The 21264-nt window shown below is 38.7% G+C and overlaps 2 protein-coding genes across 3 annotated transcripts; both read left to right on the forward strand.

The window, feature by feature from the left end:
- The first annotated feature begins 5703 nt into the window (after positions 1 to 5703).
- Positions 5704 to 6081, forward strand: LOC106314624 (ethylene-responsive transcription factor RAP2-9). The gene is made up of 2 exons (XM_013752466.1): positions 5704 to 5811; positions 5953 to 6081. The coding sequence occupies exons 1-2, from the start codon at positions 5704 to 5706 to the stop codon at positions 6079 to 6081; spliced, it is 237 nt and encodes a 78-aa protein (XP_013607920.1).
- Positions 6082 to 16224: 10143 nt separating this feature from the next.
- On the forward strand, positions 16225 to 18847 carry LOC106312904 (protein EI24 homolog). Of its 2 annotated transcripts, none has more exons than XM_013750589.1 (11): positions 16225 to 16469; positions 16560 to 16625; positions 16884 to 17025; positions 17132 to 17184; positions 17401 to 17535; positions 17624 to 17687; positions 17778 to 17863; positions 17948 to 18030; positions 18128 to 18204; positions 18312 to 18427; positions 18535 to 18847. In XM_013750589.1, the coding sequence occupies exons 1-11, from the start codon at positions 16378 to 16380 to the stop codon at positions 18590 to 18592; spliced, it is 972 nt and encodes a 323-aa protein (XP_013606043.1). In that variant the 5' UTR covers positions 16225 to 16377; the 3' UTR covers positions 18593 to 18847. The 2 variants fall into 2 exon arrangements, with proteins under 2 accessions (XP_013606043.1, XP_013606044.1); XM_013750590.1 differs by having other exon boundaries at positions 18331 to 18427.
- The last annotated feature ends 2417 nt before the right edge of the window (positions 18848 to 21264 follow it).

The following is a 21264-nucleotide window of genomic DNA, read 5'->3' on the forward strand; positions in this document are numbered from 1 at the left end:
TTTCCTTAGCTTTCGAGATTCTTTTTGTTCGAGTTGTTGAGATATGGGGAGGTTCTGATCCTTATAAAGCTTTGGCTTTGTTCTATGATTCGTTTTAGTATTTCATTTAGTTTTGTTTTTGCTTGCTAAAGGAACATGACATCGAGAAGATCCAACTCTCGCGATTCCGATAGGGTACAAACTCGAACTGGTAGCGCCAATGCGGAACGTATTCAATTCGAAGATGTGAGTGATGCGCTACAGAAGTTCTTCGTGAGGAGAACCGACTTTCGCGGCCTTCAACCCAAGGGGCCAAAGATCCTGAGGGTGAAAAATATGTTGCTCGTGTTAAGTCGAGTAGCCCAACGGGTTCGGAGGGGCGTGATCTTCCTCCGAAGAAAGCTAAAACGAATGGTTCGCACCATCGTCTTGGTGTACCGGGTGAAGCGGCTGTTGCGAAGCCGTTTCATTGGCAGTTCTCGCATTCCAAGGATTGTCCTATTACGGACGATCCAGATAGTGTTGCTCATTTGGTGAGGCACTTCAAACCTGCTGGATGTCCGCTTCCCTTTCTGCGTAATATGACGGAGCGTGAGGCTTACGTAAAGATGGCTGTGGCCCATGCCATGGTCGTTCTATTTGAAATTTGATCCTTGTGGCGTCTTTGGTTTGTTTTATCTGTACTGATTTGCCATGTTTCAGGCTATGGAGGCTAACAACGAGTTTACGGCGACTTTAGAAAAATGCCTACAGGATGTTCCGCGTTCTGACGAACTTTATGAAATTAAGACGGTCGTTCACGAGCTAAAGCTCGGTCTAAAGATGGCTCAAGACTGGGAGTGTGCCTGATACGTCCAGAATTGGGAAGGATCACTTTAGCTGGGTGTTGGATATGATCCGAGAAAGCAATGGTACTTCTGGAACTGAGATGGATTGAAAGAATCGTCAAGAGATGCGGAATGGCTCTTGATATACCCATGATCTAAGGCTAACCACCTAAGAAAGAATGAATGTGTTGGCTAACCACCAAACAACACACAAACATGAATTGGCTGACCACCAAATCAACAAGCCGGTTCACACCAATGAACTAGCTAAAGAACTCTCTCTCTCACTCAGAGAAGAAACGAAAATAAACTCAAAAACATAGATAGATTTTATTCATAAAAGAGTTTACATATTTATACTAGATGTGGTCAAAGAAAGACATAATTATTTGTGGGAATCACACATCTAGGAAATGAGAAATTTGACTAGAAAATAATAAACGAGTCAAAGTTGATGAGTTTGAGGTGTACTGGTCAAGGAGACCCTTCGACTACTGTACAGGTTCATTCTGGTCGTTCTGGTCCATGGTGGTAAGGATCTAGACGTGGGCTTGACGATCCGTACGGCCCAAATTCGCGAGAACTGAAGATCACCGGTTTTGTAAATTGCATAACTCTTTCATCTAAACTCCATTTGATCTGATTCTTGCTCGAGGAGTTCCGTAATTGAGTTGAGAACATTCTACAAGCGATTTCATGCGTAGAAACCTCGAGGTTTGGAAGATATGAGTCAAACAATGAACATATATCTTTACTGCTTCCATGTTGGTTGGCTCCAATGGACTGATCCACGAACCGCGGCACATCAGTGCCAATGCTGCTCAACTGGCTGCCGCTGAAAAGCTGGGGAAACAGGCTGCTTCGCTCGAGGCTGGTCTGCGAGTTGTGAGCAACGAAAGGAAGTCGGCCCTCGAGCAAGTTTCCTTCTTGGAAGCGAAGGTTGAATCTTTTGCCAATAAGTTTTCTCACGACCTTCGCCGTGTGACTTATGACGCCAAAAAGACTATGGCGGATAGCTATCTGGATGTTCTGGTCTCTCTGAAGGAGAAGTGGGAAAAGAAGAAGGCTGCAGCTGATTGTGAGGCTCGTCTTCGGGAAGTCGTGGCAAAAATAGATCTTTTGAAGGAGATCATGAACAACAATCTCCTGACTTCGGATGAGTTGTTGCGGCTTCAAGCGAAGGAGGTCAAGCTTGGGTCCGAGGTCGATGTGATAGCGACTTCGGATATCTCCGTTGGAAAGCTCGACCTGCCTCAGATTTCGGAGGATCTGCCAGAGGATTTATTTGCTAAGGTCCCTTCCGCAGCGGACGACGTGGCGAGGTGCTCGGGTGATCGCTTTGAGGATGGTGAATTCAGCATCGAAGAGTAGCTTTAGGGACTTTCTTTGTTTTTCCCTCTGCTTTTTGTTGCTTTATTATTATTTTTATTTAATAAAGAAGGGATCGTTGGTCCCGATTTATTTGTTGCCATTTTTATGTTTTATGTGGGGTCGATATTTTGGGGCCATGTGTCAATTTGTTGTAGATACTTTTATCGACAATTTCGATGTAACAAAAGATTTTGTTAGCTAGTTTTGTCGCGCTTGTTGGTGGAGTTGGTCGCGGCCGAGGACTTGATCAGGGTCTTGGTTTTTGGTCAATTGTCGAAGTTATGTGATTTTCTGATATGAGAAGTATGATGTGTTCGAATGTCTAAGAACTGTATTTATTAAGAAGTCGGATTCTGTTTCGTTACATATTTGTGAAAAGAAGGCAGTTTTTGATATTGTCGTGCCGTTGTTCCTCAGGGGTTGCGATATGCCCACTTTGAGTTCTGTAGGTGGAAGGCGACTGGACTCGTGTCGTGAGTTGCCTACGTACCCTCGTCGAGGGATCAAGTCATAACGTAGTTCGATTATTTTCCCAGTGATAGGGTCTGTTATTCGATTGTTCGTGTACGTAGGTACGTCTGTCGTTAATTATGGCTGCCTGATTAAGGGTGTTGCTCGATGTCCTTAAAGCTCGTGAGGTAGCATGTCCTGGAGCTCTTCTGGCTTCCTCTGATAGTTTCGACTCCTTTCGGGGTTGGAAATTTCAGGCATTGGCGATATGTCGAGGGGACTGCCTTCATACTGTATAGCCAAGGTCTCCCAAGGATTGCGTTGAATGGGGCTGGACGGTGTATCACGATGAATTCTACGATTTTTCTGATTTCTCCAGAGGTTACCACGAGCTCGATCGATCCGAGAGAATAGGTGGTCTCTCCTGTGAAGCCGATGAGGGGAGTTCGCTCTTACTTTAGGAGTGCTTTAGTGAATCCAATTCTTTTAAACACATCGTAGAATAGGACATCGGCCGAGCTTCCGGTGTCGATCATTACTCGGGATAGTTCGCAGCCCCCGGCGTCGATTCGTATCACGAGAGCGTCGTCGTGTGGTTTATCGAGGTCTGTGGTTTCTTTTTCGTCGAAGGTGATTTCATGATCGGGACCCGATAGGGGCTCTCTAATTCATACGTTGTTTTCGGCTCTCCGTTGGTATGCTTTGATTGAGTTGACCGAATTGCAGAACTTAGAGTCTTCGTAAATGAAGTCGATCCGGTTTTTGCCCTTGTTGTGGGCTGGAAAATTCCACCTCTTAGTCAGTGCTGGTCGGTAGTGTCTCTGACCCCCAGACAGATTGCGATTGAGAGTCTGCATTATGTCTTTTTCTGAATCGGTTTCTCTAGCAGCTCGCAAATCTTGGTCATTTTATTCTTTCGCTTGAATTTGAAGATTTTTACGCAAGGAGGCTTTGTGTTTGGGTTGTACTGAGTGACACGGGGAGGGGGAGTGGCTTCGTCGGGATTTTCCCTTCGGTTTGACTCTTAGTTTCGTTGGTTACGTTGTTACTTGGTCCCCACGAAATCATGTCGACTCTTTTCTTCGGAGCCGGGGGTGGAGAGCTCAGTGATTCCTGTTCGATTTCCCTGCCTCTTTTGTTTGTCGAGACTTTGGATTTTCGGTTGGATTTTGGAGTCACTGGTTCTTCTTCTTCCTCTTCGTTTTCCTCAGTGGTACGGCTCGGCATTCTTCGATCGCGTGACCCTTGCGATCATGGAAGGCGCAGTACTTGCTGAGATCGTATATTAAAGACTTTTGCGGCGAATTATTTATTGCATAAGAGTTCTGCCCTTTGGTGGTTGGTTCTTTAGGAGCAGTAGGCTTTTTGGTCACGTTATTCTTGTACGCGCTATACTACTGTTCCTCTAACGCTGCGACCTCCCCTTCATGGGTGGCGAAGTAAGAGGCTCGGTGTAGGGCGTCGTCCAATGAAACAGGTGTTCGAACCGCTAGTTCTTCTCTAAATTTGTAGGAGAACCAGAAGCCATTCCTCAATGCCACTAGGGCGACGACCTCATTCGGGTGCGAAATCTTGCCCTTGATCTCACGGAACTTGTTTATGTACGCTCTTAGTGGTTCGAAAAGTGCTTGTTTGAGATTCCAAAGATCTGCCTCCGTAACTCTTGTCTCTATGAAGACTGAGTACTGTTTTAGGAACGTAGGCACCAACTGGGAAAGTTGTCGATAGAATTTTTTTCTAGTCCAACTGAGTAATGATACCACTACCTTTTTAGGTGGCTCGGTGAAGAAGAGAAGCTACGGCTCGATGCAGAGGAGAAGCTCCGGTGGTGGCTCGGTGAAGAAGAGAAGCTCCGGTGGTGGCTCCGTGAAGAAGAGAAGCTCCGGTGGTGGCTCGGTGATGAAGAGAAGCTACAGTGGTGGCTCGGTAAAGAAGAGAAGCTATGGTGGTGGCTCGATGCAGAGGAGTAGCTCCTGTGGTGGCTCAGTGAAGAAGAGAAGCTCCGGTGGTGGCTCTGTGAAGAAGAGAAGCTCCGGTGGTGGCTCGTTGAAGAAGAGAAGCTATGGTGGTGGCTCGGTGAAGAAGATAAGCTACGGTGGTGGCTCGATGCAGAGGAGTAGCTCCGGTGGTGGCTCAGTGAAGAAGAGAAGCTCCGGTGGTGGCTTGGTGACAATCTACGGCATGCAGTGGTAGATCGATGAAGAAGAGAAGCTCCGGTGATGGAACGAGGAAGATGAGCAGCTCCGGTGATGGAACGACGAGGAAGATAAGCTCCTCTGTTGCAGCTTGAACGCGATTCGGTCACCAGAAGCACTGACGCTGCCTCGCCGGTCGGACATCGAACGGTTTCGCCGGAGCTCCATTTCGTCACACCATCATCGACGAAGCTCCATCGCTTTTCACTCTCTCTTTCTTGTTTTGTTTTCAGGTGAGGAAGCCGAAGAAGCGTCTAGATGCGGTCCCAATGGGCTTTCCCGCGGGTGATATGGGCTGTCAGACTCTACCCAAAGGTTCTGAATGCCCATTCGCGAAGCCATCTCCCCCGTATGGCGGATTGCATAAAGTTCCACCTTTCATCCTATTGGCTCGGCCTTTAGGAATTTTTCCGATCAAAAAAGGTATCTATTAACCATAATCTAAAAATGAGTTGATTACGTTGTGAGTAAACGAGGAAAGGCGTAACATTCCATTAGGAACGGCCGATTTTTTGGAGAGCACAGCACGATGAAAGTTGTAAGCTGTGTTCGGGGCCCAAATCATTGGTCCGGTACTGGATGTAGCCTTTCAACCAAAAATTCTGCTTTTCTATCCAAAGGATGGAGGGGCGGAGGCCTTTGGTGTCCACTCCAGTCAAGAATTGGAGGCAATAAACCCGGCACCGCACAAGTCCACGCCCGCAAGGCCCGCTAATTTGTGGGTTATGATTATCTCGGCCCAAACCCCCACACCAGTCCTTACAAGCCGAGGCCCGCGTTACAGTACATAAGTTGCCATCCCTATATATGTGGAATAGACGTAACTCGTAAGTTGCTTTAGGGTTGATGGAAACTGAATACAACAAAATCTAGACTTTCCCATGGAGAAAAAAGGACAGGTGGTCCTCATCGAGAAGCGGAAGTGGAATCCGGTGAGCCCTAAGGAGAGGCGATATAAAGGGATAAGGATAAGGAAGTGGGGAAAATGGGTAGCTGAGATATGAGAGCCCAACAAGCGATCACGGATCTGGCTTGGTTCCTACAAAACCGCATTTGCTGCGGCATGCGCTTACGACACAGCCGCGTTTTACCTACGTGGTTCCTTGGCGAGACTCAATTTTCCCGAACAGGTTTTACCGGACAGAAACGCCGTTGTCAGCGTTGGTGGAGACATGTCTGCGGCATTTATACGGCAGAAGGCGGAGGAGGTGGGAGCTAGAGTCGACGCGGAGCTTCGAACTGAGAGTTCTATCAGTTGAAAAACCAACAAGAAAAGTCGGCGGATGCTGGGAGAGTCTCAGGCAAAATGAATTGTAATTTATAGTTGGTAGTTTACACTTTTTCAGATTGGGTATGTTCGGACAGAGTCAAAACAGAGGTTTTTGTATCTTGCTCTAAGATAAGTATGAAAAATATAAGGTTTACAAACGTTTTAGCACGGCTTAATAGTGGATTCGTGGTTTCTCCATTTCTTATATCTTTTTCTTTTTTTTTACTGTTCATTTATTATTGAAAAATTTACGAAGTAACAAAGTTTTTTTTTTTTCAATAACTAAGATCTTAATATCCATTAGAAATAAGCACCAATTAAAAAAATGAAAGAAATGAATAACCAAAATAATTGTTTTCATTTTTTTCACCTTTCTCACCACAAACAAAAAATAGCTATACCATTTAAATATTATTATACTTTTACTATGAAATTATAAGACGGATATCAGAGCTAACAGTTATTTAAGGCTGGTTTCAAGATTTTAACATCATTTATGTACCAAAGATTCACACCAAGATAGCAGATTTTTTAGCTAAAACCGCCCAAATTTTTCATATAAATCTAGTTTCCGTTGGTTGTTCTATTTCGTTTTAGATCACCTCTAGTTTGAGTGTTATAACAGCTTTTTGATGTTAAAAAAATATATGATATCATATATTAATAGTTTTAAAATCTATTTAAATTAGAATATGTAATAAATAAAAACTATGAATAAAAAAACACTTTTAGTTGATCAAAATTGTTATAAATACTAAATATATGATAAGTTCCGAAAATCTATCTTTTAAGAAAAAGGTATAGAACTAGAAAAAAAATAGTACATAAATAAAATAAAGAAAAATATATGACTTTTGAGGAATCACTAGTAGAAAAAAATCTCTATAGCTACAGTCAGATTTCATGGCTACGGACTGATTTTCATAATTGCATGGCCGACTTCCCACGAAATGCTCCGATAATTGGATCGTAGCTATAGCATCGTATCAAAAAGAAAAATCATAGCAAAATCGGATCAAGGAGCTACATTTTTACATGACGATTTCGTAGCAAATCTTGCCACGGTTTGACACATGATTTTCTAGGCAAATTGCTACGATTGCCATGATTCTATCACAAAATGATTTGTAGCAAATTGCAACGAAATTGTGACGATGGTGTTTGTAGCTACTTGCCACGAATTTGATTGACTGCATTTTATGGCAATTTGTCTTAAACCTTTTGATACAAATTTTTTTGTAGCAAACTAGTCAAACGATTTAAAAAAAAAACATACTGAAATTTAAATAATAAACTTGAAATTGAAAATTTGTTTTGCATAATATATAGTACACAAAAGAGATCATAATAACACAAAAGAGGTTCAAATAGAAATACAAATTACATGATATTTGTTTTTGGAAACCAAAAACATCATCTAAACCTACAAACCAAGTATCTCTTTACACCATCTAAACCTACAAACCTACCAAAAACATCATCTAAATCGGATTGGTCAGTGGGGTCAGATGTTCATGCTGTGGTTGAGCAGGAGCAGGATCTTGAGCTTGAGCTGGAGCAGGAGGCTGACTTGATGGTGCAGTTGAGGCAGTACGATCAGGAGCTTGAGGCTGGAGAGCTTGCAGGATCATGTTGAGTGTGTCTCTTGTTGCAGCCATGTCTTGCTTAAAGTCAGACTTGAAGGAATTCAGATAAGCCTTGAGTTCCACAGTGATGTTCTCCAAGCCACAAACGCGCATCTCCATGTCCGAGCTATACTTCAGTGTGACAGGGACATTCTCTTTTGGAGTAGAGTGAAACTGTCAAGTCCATATGGTTCCTTTCAGTGGCGGATCTAGAAATTATTTTTAGTGGGGACAAAGTATATAATTATAAATAATTATTTAAATAAATAATAATATTATTTATTATATAAGTTTGGATAACAATATCTTTGGAACATTAGTATTTAAAATATGTTTATGATACATTTTATTAGTTTATCTTTTCATAAATAAATAAAACTCAATTTTTAAAATTTGCTACATTAAAATAATAAAAATTAATAGAACATGTAAAGTAAAAACTGTAAACTATAGTTAAGAATGATATTTTTTAAGAGTGTGACAAAGTGGTAGTTGCATAGTTAAAAGTCTAGGAGACATTTTGTGTAATTAAGAAACAAATTCATATAGGTTTTGTGAACAAAAAAAATCATATAGGTTTAGAAGGTTAGATTAGTTAAAATACAAGAGTTCACGTAAAAAATTAAAGGAAAAAGTAATTTGCATATATGGCTTTCTACAAATACTATTTAGCATGTGTTTACATTAAATTTACTCTGCTTTTATGTTAAGTCTCAAAAGACTGGAGGCATAATTGCAAATAATGATGGGGGCATTACAACAATTTGTCTAAGTTTTACATGAAATTTGAAAATTTTAATGGGGGCATCTGCCCCCCCCCCTCTTATACCATGTGCCTTCCGCCCATGGTTACTTTGCGTGTCTACCCACACTGAAAAAGCAAAGAATGAAATAAACAATGATCAGAAAAAATAAACAAACAACAAATCCCAGAGATATTCACTACAAGAAAACACAATTTTAACGATGAAATTAACGAGGAAAAAAGGTCCTCGTAAAATTACGTCCTTTTTACGAGGAAAAAAACAAATCAACGTAATTTCGTCGTAAAACAACTTGACAATAAATATTCGTCGTAAAAACATCTCAAATTGACGTGCTCTTTACGAGGAAATATTGTTCCTCGTAAAGTAGATGTAAATATAACGAAGACTTTACGACGAAATATTTAACGTGAATTTACCGTCGATATCTCGAGTGCACCAACCTTTTAGTTGTACCACGTTTTTTGTAGGCTGACTAATTATATTTCCTCGTAAATTTCTAGTAAAATTTCACCTACCAGTTTTGTAAATTTCCTATAAATATGTCGTTTGTGTTTCACTTCAAACACACCAAAAAAAAAACTAAAAACGTGAAAAAAAATGTCGGGTGATGGAAATATTATCGAGCTTCGGAGGTGGATGTATACGCACATAGATGCTAACGGGAGAGTGGCGAAAGAATATCTCGAAGGGCTGGAGACATTTATGCATCAAGCAGATTCTACACAGCTCGCCCAGGAAAGCAGTAAGATGTTATGTCCTTGTCGGAAATGCAACAATTCAAAATTGGCAACTCGTGAAAATGTATGGAAGCATTTAATAAATAGAGGTTTCACGCACATTACTATATCTGGTTTCAACATGGAGAAAGTTATAATTATGGGAATGAAGCTAGTAGTAGTAATAGCAATTTTCAGGATGAACCGGTTGATCATTTGCATAATGAACATAGTTACTATCAGGAGGATCAAATGATAGATTGTGATAGGGTTCATGATATGGTAGCTGATGCATTTGTAGCTCATGATGAAGTTGAAGAACCTAATATAGATGCAAAAAAGTTTTATGAAATGTTAGATGCGGCAAATCAACCACTTTACAGTGGTTGTAGAGAAGGTCTCTCTAAATTGTCATTGGCTGCTAGAATGATGAATATTAAAACTGATCACAATCTACCTGAAAGTTGCATGAACGAATGGGCAGATTTATTTAAAGAGTATTTGCCGGAAGACAATGAGTCTGCTGATTCTTATTATGGGATTCAGAAACTGGTTTATAGTCTTGGGTTGCCTTCAGAGATGATAGATGTTTGCATCGACAACTGCATGATCTACTGGGGAGATGATGAGAAGTTGGAAGAATGTCGATTCTGCAAGAAACCACGATTCAAGCCGCAAGGAAGGGGACGTAATAGGGTACCGTACCAAAGGATGTGGTACCTACCAATTACAGACATATTGAAAAGATTGTACCAATCTGAGCAGACTGCTGGAGGGATGAGATCATATGCCGAGCATACTCAGACGGATGGTGAGATAACTCATCCATCAGATGCAAGAGCTTGGAAACATTTTAACAAAGTACATCCAGAATTCGCTAGCAATAGCCAAAATGTGTATCTTAGATTCTGCACAGATGGATTTAGTCAATTTTGGAATGTCAGGGAGACAATATTCATTGTGGCCAGTCTTTCTTACGCCATACAACCTGCCACCGGAGATGTGCATGCAATGGGAGTTTTTATTCTTGACCATATTAATACCTTGTCCGAAACATCCAAAAAGGTGTCTGGATGTTTTTCTACAACCACTGATAAAAGAGTCGAAAGATTTGTGGTCAACAGAGGTGAGGACGTATGATTGCTAAACGAAGACAAATTATATGATGCGAGCGATGCTTTTGTGGACCATAAGTGACTATCATGCCTATGAGATGCTGTCTGGATGGACTACACATGGGAGATTATCTTGTCCATATTGTAATGGAATGACATATGTGTTTCAACTGAAAAATGTTAGGAAGACAAGTTGGTTCGATCGTCACCGTTGATTTCTTCCCATTAGCCATCCGTACCGAAGAAAAAAGAAATTGTTTAGGCACAAAAGGGTTGTGAGAGACACTCATCGTCCATATTTAACTGGAGAAGAAATTGAAGCGCAAATCGATTACTACGAAGCTCAAGAAACAGTTTGTTGTGGTGGTAATTGGCATGTTCCCGGTAATATGCCTGATTTTTATGGAGTTCAGCACAATTGGCACAAGAAGAGTATATTTTGGGAGTTTCCATATCGGAAGGATCTTCTTTTGCACCACAACCTCGATGTGATGCATATAGAGAAGAATTTCTCTGAGAACATCGTGAATACAATATTGAATGTCCCAGGGAAGACAAAAGACATCAAAAAATCGAGGTTGGACTTACCAAATATTTGCTCAAGAAACGAATTACATATAGAAAGCAATGGACAAGTTTCCGTTCCGATATTCGGATTGTCTTCCGAGTTACATATAAAACACGGGCCTTGTTATTTTCTCGTAACAGAAACACGGGCCTTGTTATTTCCTCGTAACAAAAACATGGGCCTTGTTATTTCCTCGTAACAAAAACACGTGCCTTGTTATTTTCTCGTTAGTTAATGAGGATTTTACAATGACAACTACTTCTATAAATAAGCACACCCCTCCCATTCTAAACTTGCGCAAAAAAAACTAATCGATAGTTTAAAAAAACCTGAAGGGAGTGCACGGTCGCCAGAACAGTTCTTATCAGTTTCAAATGCTATTTGGAATTGATAACAAAAAAACACTTCGTCGTAAAATACTCGTAAAAAGAAAACGTGGGCCTTGTTATTTCCTCGTAACAAATATACGTGCATTGTTATTTTCTCGTTAATGAACGAGGATTTTACGAGAAAATTTAATAACACGGGCCTTGGGATTTGGGGTTTCGGCTTATAGGGATTTACAGATGTTCCTCGTAAAATTGTCGTAAAATAAAAAACGGGCCTTGGAATTTCCTCGAAAAGACCTCGTAAAGAAAAACACGGGCCTTGCTAATTCTTCGTAAATTTGTGTGGGCTTTACGACGAAACATAAAAAGAAAACGCGGACCTTGCTAATTCCTCGTAAATTTACGAGGGTTTTACGACGAAATATAAGTCTCTATATATACCTGAACCATATCACTTCTCATTTCGTAGTCACTTCCTCTCCTCCTCATAGCAAGGTACTCCTCTCTACTTCCTCTCTAATTTAGCTTAGGTTGTTAGTTTAGGGTAATTAGTGTTGATTAGGTGGTTAGTGTAGGAAATTTGTAGATAGGTTTATGGAATTTGTAGATAGGTTTATGGAATTTGTAGATAGGTTTATGGAATTTGTAGATAGGTTTATGGAATTTGTAGATAGGTTTATGGAATTTGTAGATAGGTTTATGGAATTTGTTGATAATATAGGATGATGTTTTTTAAATGTTAATTAATAATCTATTTATATGTTTTATATGGTTAATAATGACAATTAATTTTTTTTTTCAGATGGTTCGAAAGAACAAGCTTACACCACATTTCAGAGAGATGTTTAGTGAGCCTGGTAGTCGTACAAGCGCATCATCTTCTTCAGCTCCCGGTTCTTCATTTCCGGAGACTGTCCCCGACTCTTAGTCTTCTCAGAGAGTCTCTCAGTCGCCTCCTTTTGATGCACCACTGGTTCCTCTGTATGTTCTGCCACCGGTTCCTTGGTTTAATGCACTACCCGCGCATCATGATCATGTTCCAGAGGAGACACCTCCTACGATGGCGGCCGGGATTCATCCCGATTTGTTGGTGCCACCGAGTGATCCTTATGCTATGTACACTGTCGAGGACCTTCTCGCTCAGCCAGGAAGAGAAGGTTTACATGTCTTAGACCCCGACTGACCAGACAGAACTTTGTGGTACGTTACTATTTTATTGTGCAATTATTTTATAACAAAAATAAATAATTTAAATATTTTTTTTTTGTTTTTTCAGGTTTGGGGTTGACGGTTCTATCAAGGTGATCGAAGGCTACTTCCACGATGCTCATCCGAACTGGGAATTGACGCCGGACAACGTCAGAAAAATGTGGTTCAAAATTTTCGCTGTAAGTTACTATTAATTAATTATATAGACTTTATTTTTTATTATTATGACTTTTTATTATTTTTAAACTAATTATTAATCTATTTTTTCTTTTTACGGCAAAAATATCATTGGTCCATAAGGGTGAACGAGAGGGTGAAGAAAGCGTTTGTCGGGAAGGCGAAAGCTCGATTATTGGACACCGTATCCAACTGGAAGGATGATTGGATCGTGAAGGGTTATGAGCAGGGAAAACCCGCTGAGCTCACCACGGCTGTGTGGGATGGCCTCATCCGTTATTGGAACTTGCCATCGTCCATTAAAGTCTCCAACAGTTCCTCCGCCTCCCGTCAGACGAAAGATGAGCAGGGCAACGGGCCGATGCTTCACACTACGGGTCAAAAACCCCACGCCGGTGTCCGTATGGATATGAAAAACATTTTAATTAATTAATTTTTTGTAAATATATTCTAACTTCTTAAATATTTTTAGGCCAAAGAGACGAGAGTTATCCCATCTCTTAAGGATCTTTATGGGAGGACCCACAAGAACAAGACTGTGCAATTTGTAGATCTAGGTCCGAGCAAATCTACAACGAGGTGGTTGCTTGGATTGGAGACCGCCAAACCCAGCTGGCCCAGCAGTCTCCCGATGGAATACCGGTAACATTATCCACACTTGAAGTGGATCAGATTTACGAGGAAGTAAAAAATTTTAAATCCTTAATTATTATTATTCATTTAATCTAATTTTTTATCACTAACATTAATCTTTATTTTTTAAGGTTGTCCCTAAGAAAAAGGGACGTACGTTGCGAATTGGTTCCGTCAACGATGTCCCAAGAGCGACATTGTCTTATGGTCAGAGATGGGGTGATAATGTCACTCAGCTGCGTTCCGAGATGAACTCGATGCGGTCTGCGTTCACAGCTCGTATGACTTCAGTAGAGGGCTTTCTAGAAGTTATAGCGGCTGGAAATCCTCATTTGGAGACCATGTTGACGGAGATGCGGACACGAAATCCCATTCCAGAGACATCACACACACATGAGGATAAAGAAGAAGTGCGGAGGAGGAGTCGTGAGTTCTTCGACGAGCTCCACAACAACAACCTTAGTTTTTTTTTCTTCTTTTTATTTTGTATTATAAATTTGATACTTAAATTTTTATAAAATATTTTCGTATTGATTTATATTATTTACATTTTTAAGAATTTTGAAATAAATTTAAAAATATATTTGATTATATTTTTGTTTTTGTAAAAAATAAAGAATCGAAGAAAATTTGTAGCTAATTTACGTCTAATTAACGAGGAAACTGAAAATGGTTACCGAGGAATTCACCATGAAAGACATGCAGATTCTTCGTAAATTTACGTGTAAATAACGACGAAATTGAGCGTCTACTTTACGAGAAAATGGCTTTCGTAGTTAATTCGTTGTAAACCCTATTTTACAACGGAATAACTACGAAAACCGTCGTCGTTATTAACCAAAATGAGAATTAAGTGAGAAGACCTTACCTTGATGTATTCTTGGTTGAGGAGAAAGCGCCTTGAATGTGTTGTAGCAGCAGTTGAGGCAGTTTGGCTGTCCCCAAGTGGAGATTCATCATGTGTCATCTCTTCAACGGTTTCCTCAACCTCCAGAACCACGGCCTCTGCATGTTCATCGATGAACACGAACCATCTTTACGTGTAAGAGTCTTCCTCACAAGGTGGTGGTTCCTCAAAACCATCATCAATAATCTGCAAGGAAGGCAAGAGCAAGAAAAGTTAGTCAAAATAAAAAAAAAGTTAAAAAGAAAAATCAGATAGAAAATATTACCATGTTATACTCAATATTAACAAAGGTCTGTGGTCCAGCACCGTGCTTGTGCATCGTCTTCTCTGGTGGAGCAGACGTGCGGGATCCAGCTGGGGATTGAATATTTGCTTTTGCTTCATGTGTCGACCAATTTGCAAGAACTATAGCCTAGTCTGTTTGGCTGATTTATTTAGGTTGCTTCCAATCTCGCTTCTTCTGGCTGATTCAACTACAAAAAGTAACTTGTGTTTGTAGCTTCCATTGGAGATAGATTTCATCATGGTGCTACTCGTCCCAGTAGTATTGTTGCTACAAAAGAAGATAGGAGGTTTAGTCGATTTGTACTTTGGAAGATTAAAAATGTAAGAATGAAAACGATAGAGTCAGAGACACTTACAATGAAAATTTGCCACCATTGATCCTTTTTACTACCTGGAACGTGTTTCCAGCTGAACCATGGCCACCGGTAGTTTCCCTACCACGTAGCTCTGATAAAAGCGTGGACTTCAGGATCAATACCAAATCTGAAAATAGAACATAAACAGACATAAGCCATCAGACATACATTAATCAGACATACAGTAATCAGACATCCATTAATTATCAAACATCTAATCAGACGAACAGAAGCATACATAAATCGGACATACACATAGTAATTTTAAATAAACAAACCGGGTTCTTAATTAATTTCGTCATTTATTATTAGTACAAATGATAGATATTCGGAAGTACAAATGATTATAAAACTATAACTTCAATCTTAAATTAGTTTTAATAATATAATTTATTTTCATAAAAAAACATTCAAAAAATAAAATGATCAAAATAGAGGTTCTATTGAAGGTTAAATATACTTTTATGTCTATAGGATTATCTAACATATACTTTAGGTTTAGTCGTTTAGAGTTAAAGAATAAGGTTTTGAAGGTAGTTTAAAAATTTAAGAAATAAATATTAGTTATTAAAAAAAAAAATTTAAAAACATTTTTTGAATTTGGAAAAGAAAATTTGAAAAAGAAATTGAAAAAATCAAAAAGGAATTATAAAAATATTAAGTTTGAAAATATATAATTCAAAAAAATATATAATTTTATTATTTATTATTATTTATATATTTATAAATCAAGTTAAACAGAGGATTTGTCACATTTCTACCTTCCAAAACTCCAGAAGCCGCAGTTTGGCGGTGGTGCTGCGGTCATCGTCTTTGAAGTCAGCAAGATGGAGAGAGAAGTTTGCCACTATACTCTGCAAAAAGGTTTGGGTGTCAATATGATTGTGAGGAACAAAGTGATAAATTTCATGAAGACAAACTAAGCTATTTATAGCTCCAGAATCACCGACCGGAAGAAAATGGGAGATGCAATAAATGTGATATGGTAGAAGGAGTGGGGGAGACGAAGTTAATTGAGACCTTAATGACAACAAATCACTTTGAATGCCGTAATGGCGCTGAATCTGTAACGGTTTTGATTGAGTAGATGGCTAAACGACGCGAATGGAGAAAGGAAACAAAAAGATTCTTCATCATGATTTCAGTCATCCATCTCGAAACACCATTGATGGTGTGAAAGAATGCAGAAGAAGCTTCTTAGGTATCAGACATGGAAAAAAGACACACATCCTAGATTGCAGTACGTAAACGATGAAGACAAAATGGCATTTTGTACTTTAGTTCTTAACATAACCATAAAGCCCACAAACTTTTATTACTTACCGTAAATGGGCTTTAGTTCTTAACATAACCATAAATCGAGCGCTGCGTTTTGGTTAACTGGACACGTGATGCGCTCATAATCACCTGCTTAAAGACTTGGCCCGTTGTGGAGAGAGAAAATTGTTTTTTATATAATAATAGATAGATAGATACATGCTAAGATTTCTCCCGATTTCTTGAAGACAAACGTAAAGGGAGTTGCTTGTCTGATCCTGATCTTCCCTCGTCCTGTTCGCTCGTCGACACTTGAAATCGCGAAGCCGATAATATAGCAGATGACTGCAAAATTGAAGCAGGTGATGCTGCTTTGGCTCGAGGGTTTCCTAGAAGCTTGTTCTCTCCACCGTGTTGTAATTCTCTGTCACAAGTAGGTTCCTCTGATTTTGTTTCCCGAGAAACTTAGATTTCCATCTAATCTCACAATATTTTCTCCCGAATTGTTTTGATTGGTAATTAGGTCGCGAAAGCTCCTATTACGAACGGGGCAGTGTTTTCTTTTGAATGGTTTGATTTTCTTAGGAAGGTAAATGTCAACTACTTAACCTTTGTTTTGATTAACCTGTTTGGCTTGAAATCGAGATTACATATGATCTAGAAAAGAAAAGATTGGATCTTGGGATGAGTTCAATCAACTTGCCGGACAGGCTGAGACCTAATTAAAAGAGATTCTCTTTTTTCTTTGCCAAGATTCTTTTGATGTTGACTTGAGAGTTCTTCAGATGGTGTCTTAAGATTCAATACTCTGAGCTTATCTTACACCTTCTTTTTTGAATTGGTTTAGTTTGGGCGTCTTTAAGTGGTTTGTTAATCCAGCCCTTCAGTGGATATTACCTGATCCATGCGCTCCCGTCACGTTCCAAGACTTTTGCTCGTATAATGGATCTTATGCCTTTCTACGTGGTGGTCTTTTGCAGCTATTTTACGTAAGTTTACTGCTACCTTTTAGATTTAGTGTAGTTTATCGTCGCGGGTTGTGTATCAACTTTTTCAATTAGCTGACTTGGAAAGAACACTTTTATTACACTGCAGGTATTTTGGTTCTATCCTATGTATATGCTGAGCTTCATCTTAAGTAACATCTGGTAGCCTTCTTGCATCTTTACCTTTGCTTTCTTATTTTTTTGCTTCTCGGAGTTGTTATTATTACCATGTGACTTAGTTGACTGACACAGGAGTGAGTATTGCCTGTTGAAAACAAATTTATTCACTTTTCCATTATTTTATTCTGAGCAATCCGTTAACTTAGTTTGTTAAGACTTTAGACTGTTTAGTTCGTTTGATTGGGCTGTGAACTTCAGGTATAACGATGTTGCAAAGTATGGATTTGAGGCAATTGAAAAATCTGAGTTAAGGTCGGCAGAAACATTCAGCCAATGTGACGTCCCTGCGTCAGTGAACATGACAAATGCTGAAAGACCTTCTGGTTTTGGAGGGTACTTCTCTACCAAATCACTTCTTCAAAATCAAAAAGCAGAAACAATTTTTATGTGATAAGCCAATTCCCTTTTTGTTAATTTTCAGGGTGATGATTGATATAGGAGAGCAGGTGTATTCGATATTACTCCTGACATTTTTCTTTACGGAGGTAAATTATTTTGCCTTTGTTAACCTTCTTTGAATGTATACGATCATTCCTTCCTTCGGGTATGTTAACCTAATGGGCTGTGCAAACTAGGTTTATGTTGTTGGCGTTATACCATACATTGGGAAGATACTAAATTTCTTACTTCTTTCATGGATGTATGCTTACTACTGTTACGAGTATGCTCTGTTCTCTCACCTTATGTCAATAAACAGAATTACCTAGTGTCTTCAAACTCACTTAAATACGTGTTCTTATCGTAGATATAAGTGGAACTTCTTGGAGATTCCTCTCGTGAAAAGGCTCGAGTTCTTTGAATCTAACTGGGCATTCTTTGCTGGTTTTGGTGAATTTTTCTCCTTGATTTATTCCGTTGGCGACGTTAGTGAAATTGAAAAACTGAAAGCTGGCTTTTATTTGTTTTTTTTTTTTTTTTGTTTCAGGAAGCCCCGGCGTGTTAGCCATTTTCTTTCTCTCTCCTCTTGTCAGCGGAGCGCTTATGGCCATACTGTTTCCATTGGTAACTTTTTGCGTCATTAACTCAGTGTCAGAGATTCAGTCATTAACTCAGTGTCAGAGATTCAGTCATTATATTCTTGTAAACTAGTGTTAACAGAATGTACGCAGTTTGTTTTAACTGCTACAGGGTCAGGACCTGACAAATCTATCGTTGCCCCAAGAGGAACGTGGCAATGTGCAGGTTTATTGAGGCTTCCAATATTCTATGTAGCTAACACACTCTCGTAAGCAAAACTCTCTCTTTAACTTCTATTGAAACTTTAAGCTTTTAATCTATGATGGTAATGCTTCATAGCTTTATGTTGCATATAAATCTCCTTGGGTAATCTAGGATGCTGGCGTTGTCCATCTTCCGGTTGGAGTCCCTGCAACATGAGAAGACCGGCTAAGGCTGAAACATTTTCACTGCATCTCTCAGTCTTATGTCAATACTGCCGTCTCGTTGATTTCAAGTGGTCGTGCTTCAGCAATTTAGAGGTCTGGCTTTGGCGCATAGTTATCTGATAGCAATGCATATGATAGACACTATGCTGCAAACTGCAAAGCAACGAATATGAAAGAAGACTGTCATGTCAGAAGTAGAGTTTGATTGTAAATTAAATATAATCCACAAATTATAAGTAAGTCTGCGTTTCATTCCTTTACTTCATACTAGAGCCTGTCCCGGGCGTTTTTCTATAATTTTAGTTAAATTTATAACTCTAAATTTGTATTTGTAAATGTACATTAGAACCTATCATAAAATACCAATTAATAGAGAAATCAAGTTATTTATTTATTCTTTGTTTTTTTCCAATGAATTTAAAACGGTTAAAACTCACAATTGTTGTGTTGTTCATTAGAAATTGTATATAATATGAAGTTTGTGTTTAAAAAGAAGTGTTTTAAAAAATGTTCAAAAATGGACTGAAAGTTATTTAGCTTTAGTAATGTTCAAATTTTTTATTTTATTGATTATTTTTAATGTAAAATAATTAAATTCACAAATGATTTAAAAATTATTATTTTAGAATTATTGAGTTCACATTTATAGGTCTTCTGTCTTCAAAAGGAACTACAAAGCTACATATTAACCGGCTTCTTACTTGGTCTATTTCAATTGATAAATTAAGTTCATAGGTCTAACTAAGTTTATAGCTACGCAATCTTGGTTTATGATACATTTTGAAAATGTTTTATAAGTGACTGAAGAAAAATAATCTCTAGAAAAATTGTTAAATGCTATTGATGAGATATCGGTAGAAATAAAGTAAATGAAATCTGAAAACTATAGTCTTTCTAAGTCAAACCCGTGTTCGAATCTCCACAAAAGCAGCCAATTTTTTCTTTTTCAAAAAGAAATTGATTAACATTGTTTCTGACTTTAACAAACAATTATTTAAATCTGTTACTTTTTTATACTAAATCGAACCATCTTCTGATAGAGAATAAGTTGAGTCGAAATATCACCAAAACTAAAAAAAAGTATTATCCTCCAAAACGGGGCATAGTTCATGAGAAGACATTACAAATGAAAAATAGGACACAAGCTAAACCAAACCAAATAACGGCCATGACTGCAAATTAAGAAACACGACCTTTTCTCGAAAACCTGACTCTCTTTTTTTTTCTTAAATAAGTTAAGTTTCTTTGCCGGAAAATAAGATCCCTCACTCTTGCTTACTTAGTGAGGAAACTATGCTATTATTTCTTGGCATTGTCCCCATCATCACTTGTTAAATAAACGTTCTTCTTCTTTGCTACTGGCTTTTAGTTTTTCCTTTTTGGTTGTAAAACATCTAACGTTTGTCAGTAAAAATAACATCTAACGGTTTACGCTTTTCCTCGAGTATCGGAACATTACCTTTGGTATTGATAGTTGATACAAAACTATAAAACAATAGTAATTATGTGAATGCCACTTCATAATCATTCTTCAGGAATTATTATTGTCAATCATCAATCATCATTCATTTTAGTCAGACCAACCCAATATATGATTTGGAGGAACTTGAAAACAACATTCATACCTCAGTTACACAGTGCCATGTTCTTGTACGTCAATATCTTTGATCCTAGTCATGTGCGTTCATCCAAATTTATGTACCTAATTCTGTTTAATGCAATTTTGTTTATTAGAACGGAGAGACCCCACTGCAGTGGTTGGTATGGTAATTATCTTTCCATGCAAAATTCACTTTACTCCTTTAGTGTTAAAACCATTCTATGAGAACGACCACAACCCGTTTCTTGATTTTCCTGCTGCATAATTCTAAGAAAAGAAAAGGCAATTTATTAGTTTATTTTTAGTGTATTTTGTCTTCTAAAGAACAAATGACAGAGGCAAAAGCTTTGATGCTTTCGCTTTTATTTCCCTTTCTTGGGGTGTCTTTGCTTTATTATCCTTAACATATTAATTTGAATTTGTATATATGCTCTTCTTCGTTGATATCATCCGCATTATCATCATTGTACGTCATCCATCTCAAGGTCGTTTGCGGCAACAGCCTCACCTATGAACCACGAGACACATGGAAGATGATTTTTTTTATTTAATGGGTTGATCTATGTGATAAATAGTGCACATACTCAGATCTTAAAACTAAAGTAACATGCAAAGAGAACTAAAGATAATATACAAAGGTACAAACCCGATATCATAGTCGTGCTCCATTTTCCCTCGGTAAAACTGCTCTTGGGGAATGCCATACCATGTCTACATCAGGATCTTTGTAACACCCGTCTTTCAAAACTAACCAACTTAATAAATATATTTCATAAAAATCCATCTTTATTCTTAAAGAAACATCTTAACATGAAATCATAAACCGCATAATTCGCAAAGTCAAACCAACGTAGTTATATCTGAAATAAAACATAAGTAAAACTCATTTTTAAAACCAGCACCCGACAAGACTCGCTGTGAACCTTCACTCCTCACCTGAAAGGGGAAAAGGGGAAAGAGGGGTGAATAACACACAGTCATTCAGTGAGGATGGTCATGCCTGTCCACATGACCCCTAACATTATTAACCAACTTGCACACAAAAATACTAGTCCTAGAACATGCATCACTCAACAT

This window comes from Brassica oleracea, chromosome C9, assembly GCF_000695525.1.
Source record: "Brassica oleracea var. oleracea cultivar TO1000 chromosome C9, BOL, whole genome shotgun sequence".
Taxonomy (NCBI): Eukaryota; Viridiplantae; Streptophyta; class Magnoliopsida; order Brassicales; family Brassicaceae; genus Brassica; species Brassica oleracea.

Coding starts and splice junctions, on each gene's coding strand:
- LOC106314624 (XM_013752466.1), top strand. CDS start 5,704: ATGGAGAAAAAAGGACAGGTGGTCCTCATCGAGAAGCGGAAGTGGAAT. Junction 5,812..5,952: donor TAAGGAAGTGGGGAAAATGG/GTAGCTGAGATA, acceptor TTTCCCGAACAG/GTTTTACCGGACAGAAACGC.
- LOC106312904 (XM_013750589.1), top strand. CDS start 16,378: ATGACTGCAAAATTGAAGCAGGTGATGCTGCTTTGGCTCGAGGGTTTC. Junction 16,470..16,559: donor GTTGTAATTCTCTGTCACAA/GTAGGTTCCTCT, acceptor ATTGGTAATTAG/GTCGCGAAAGCTCCTATTAC. Junction 16,626..16,883: donor GGTTTGATTTTCTTAGGAAG/GTAAATGTCAAC, acceptor GAATTGGTTTAG/TTTGGGCGTCTTTAAGTGGT.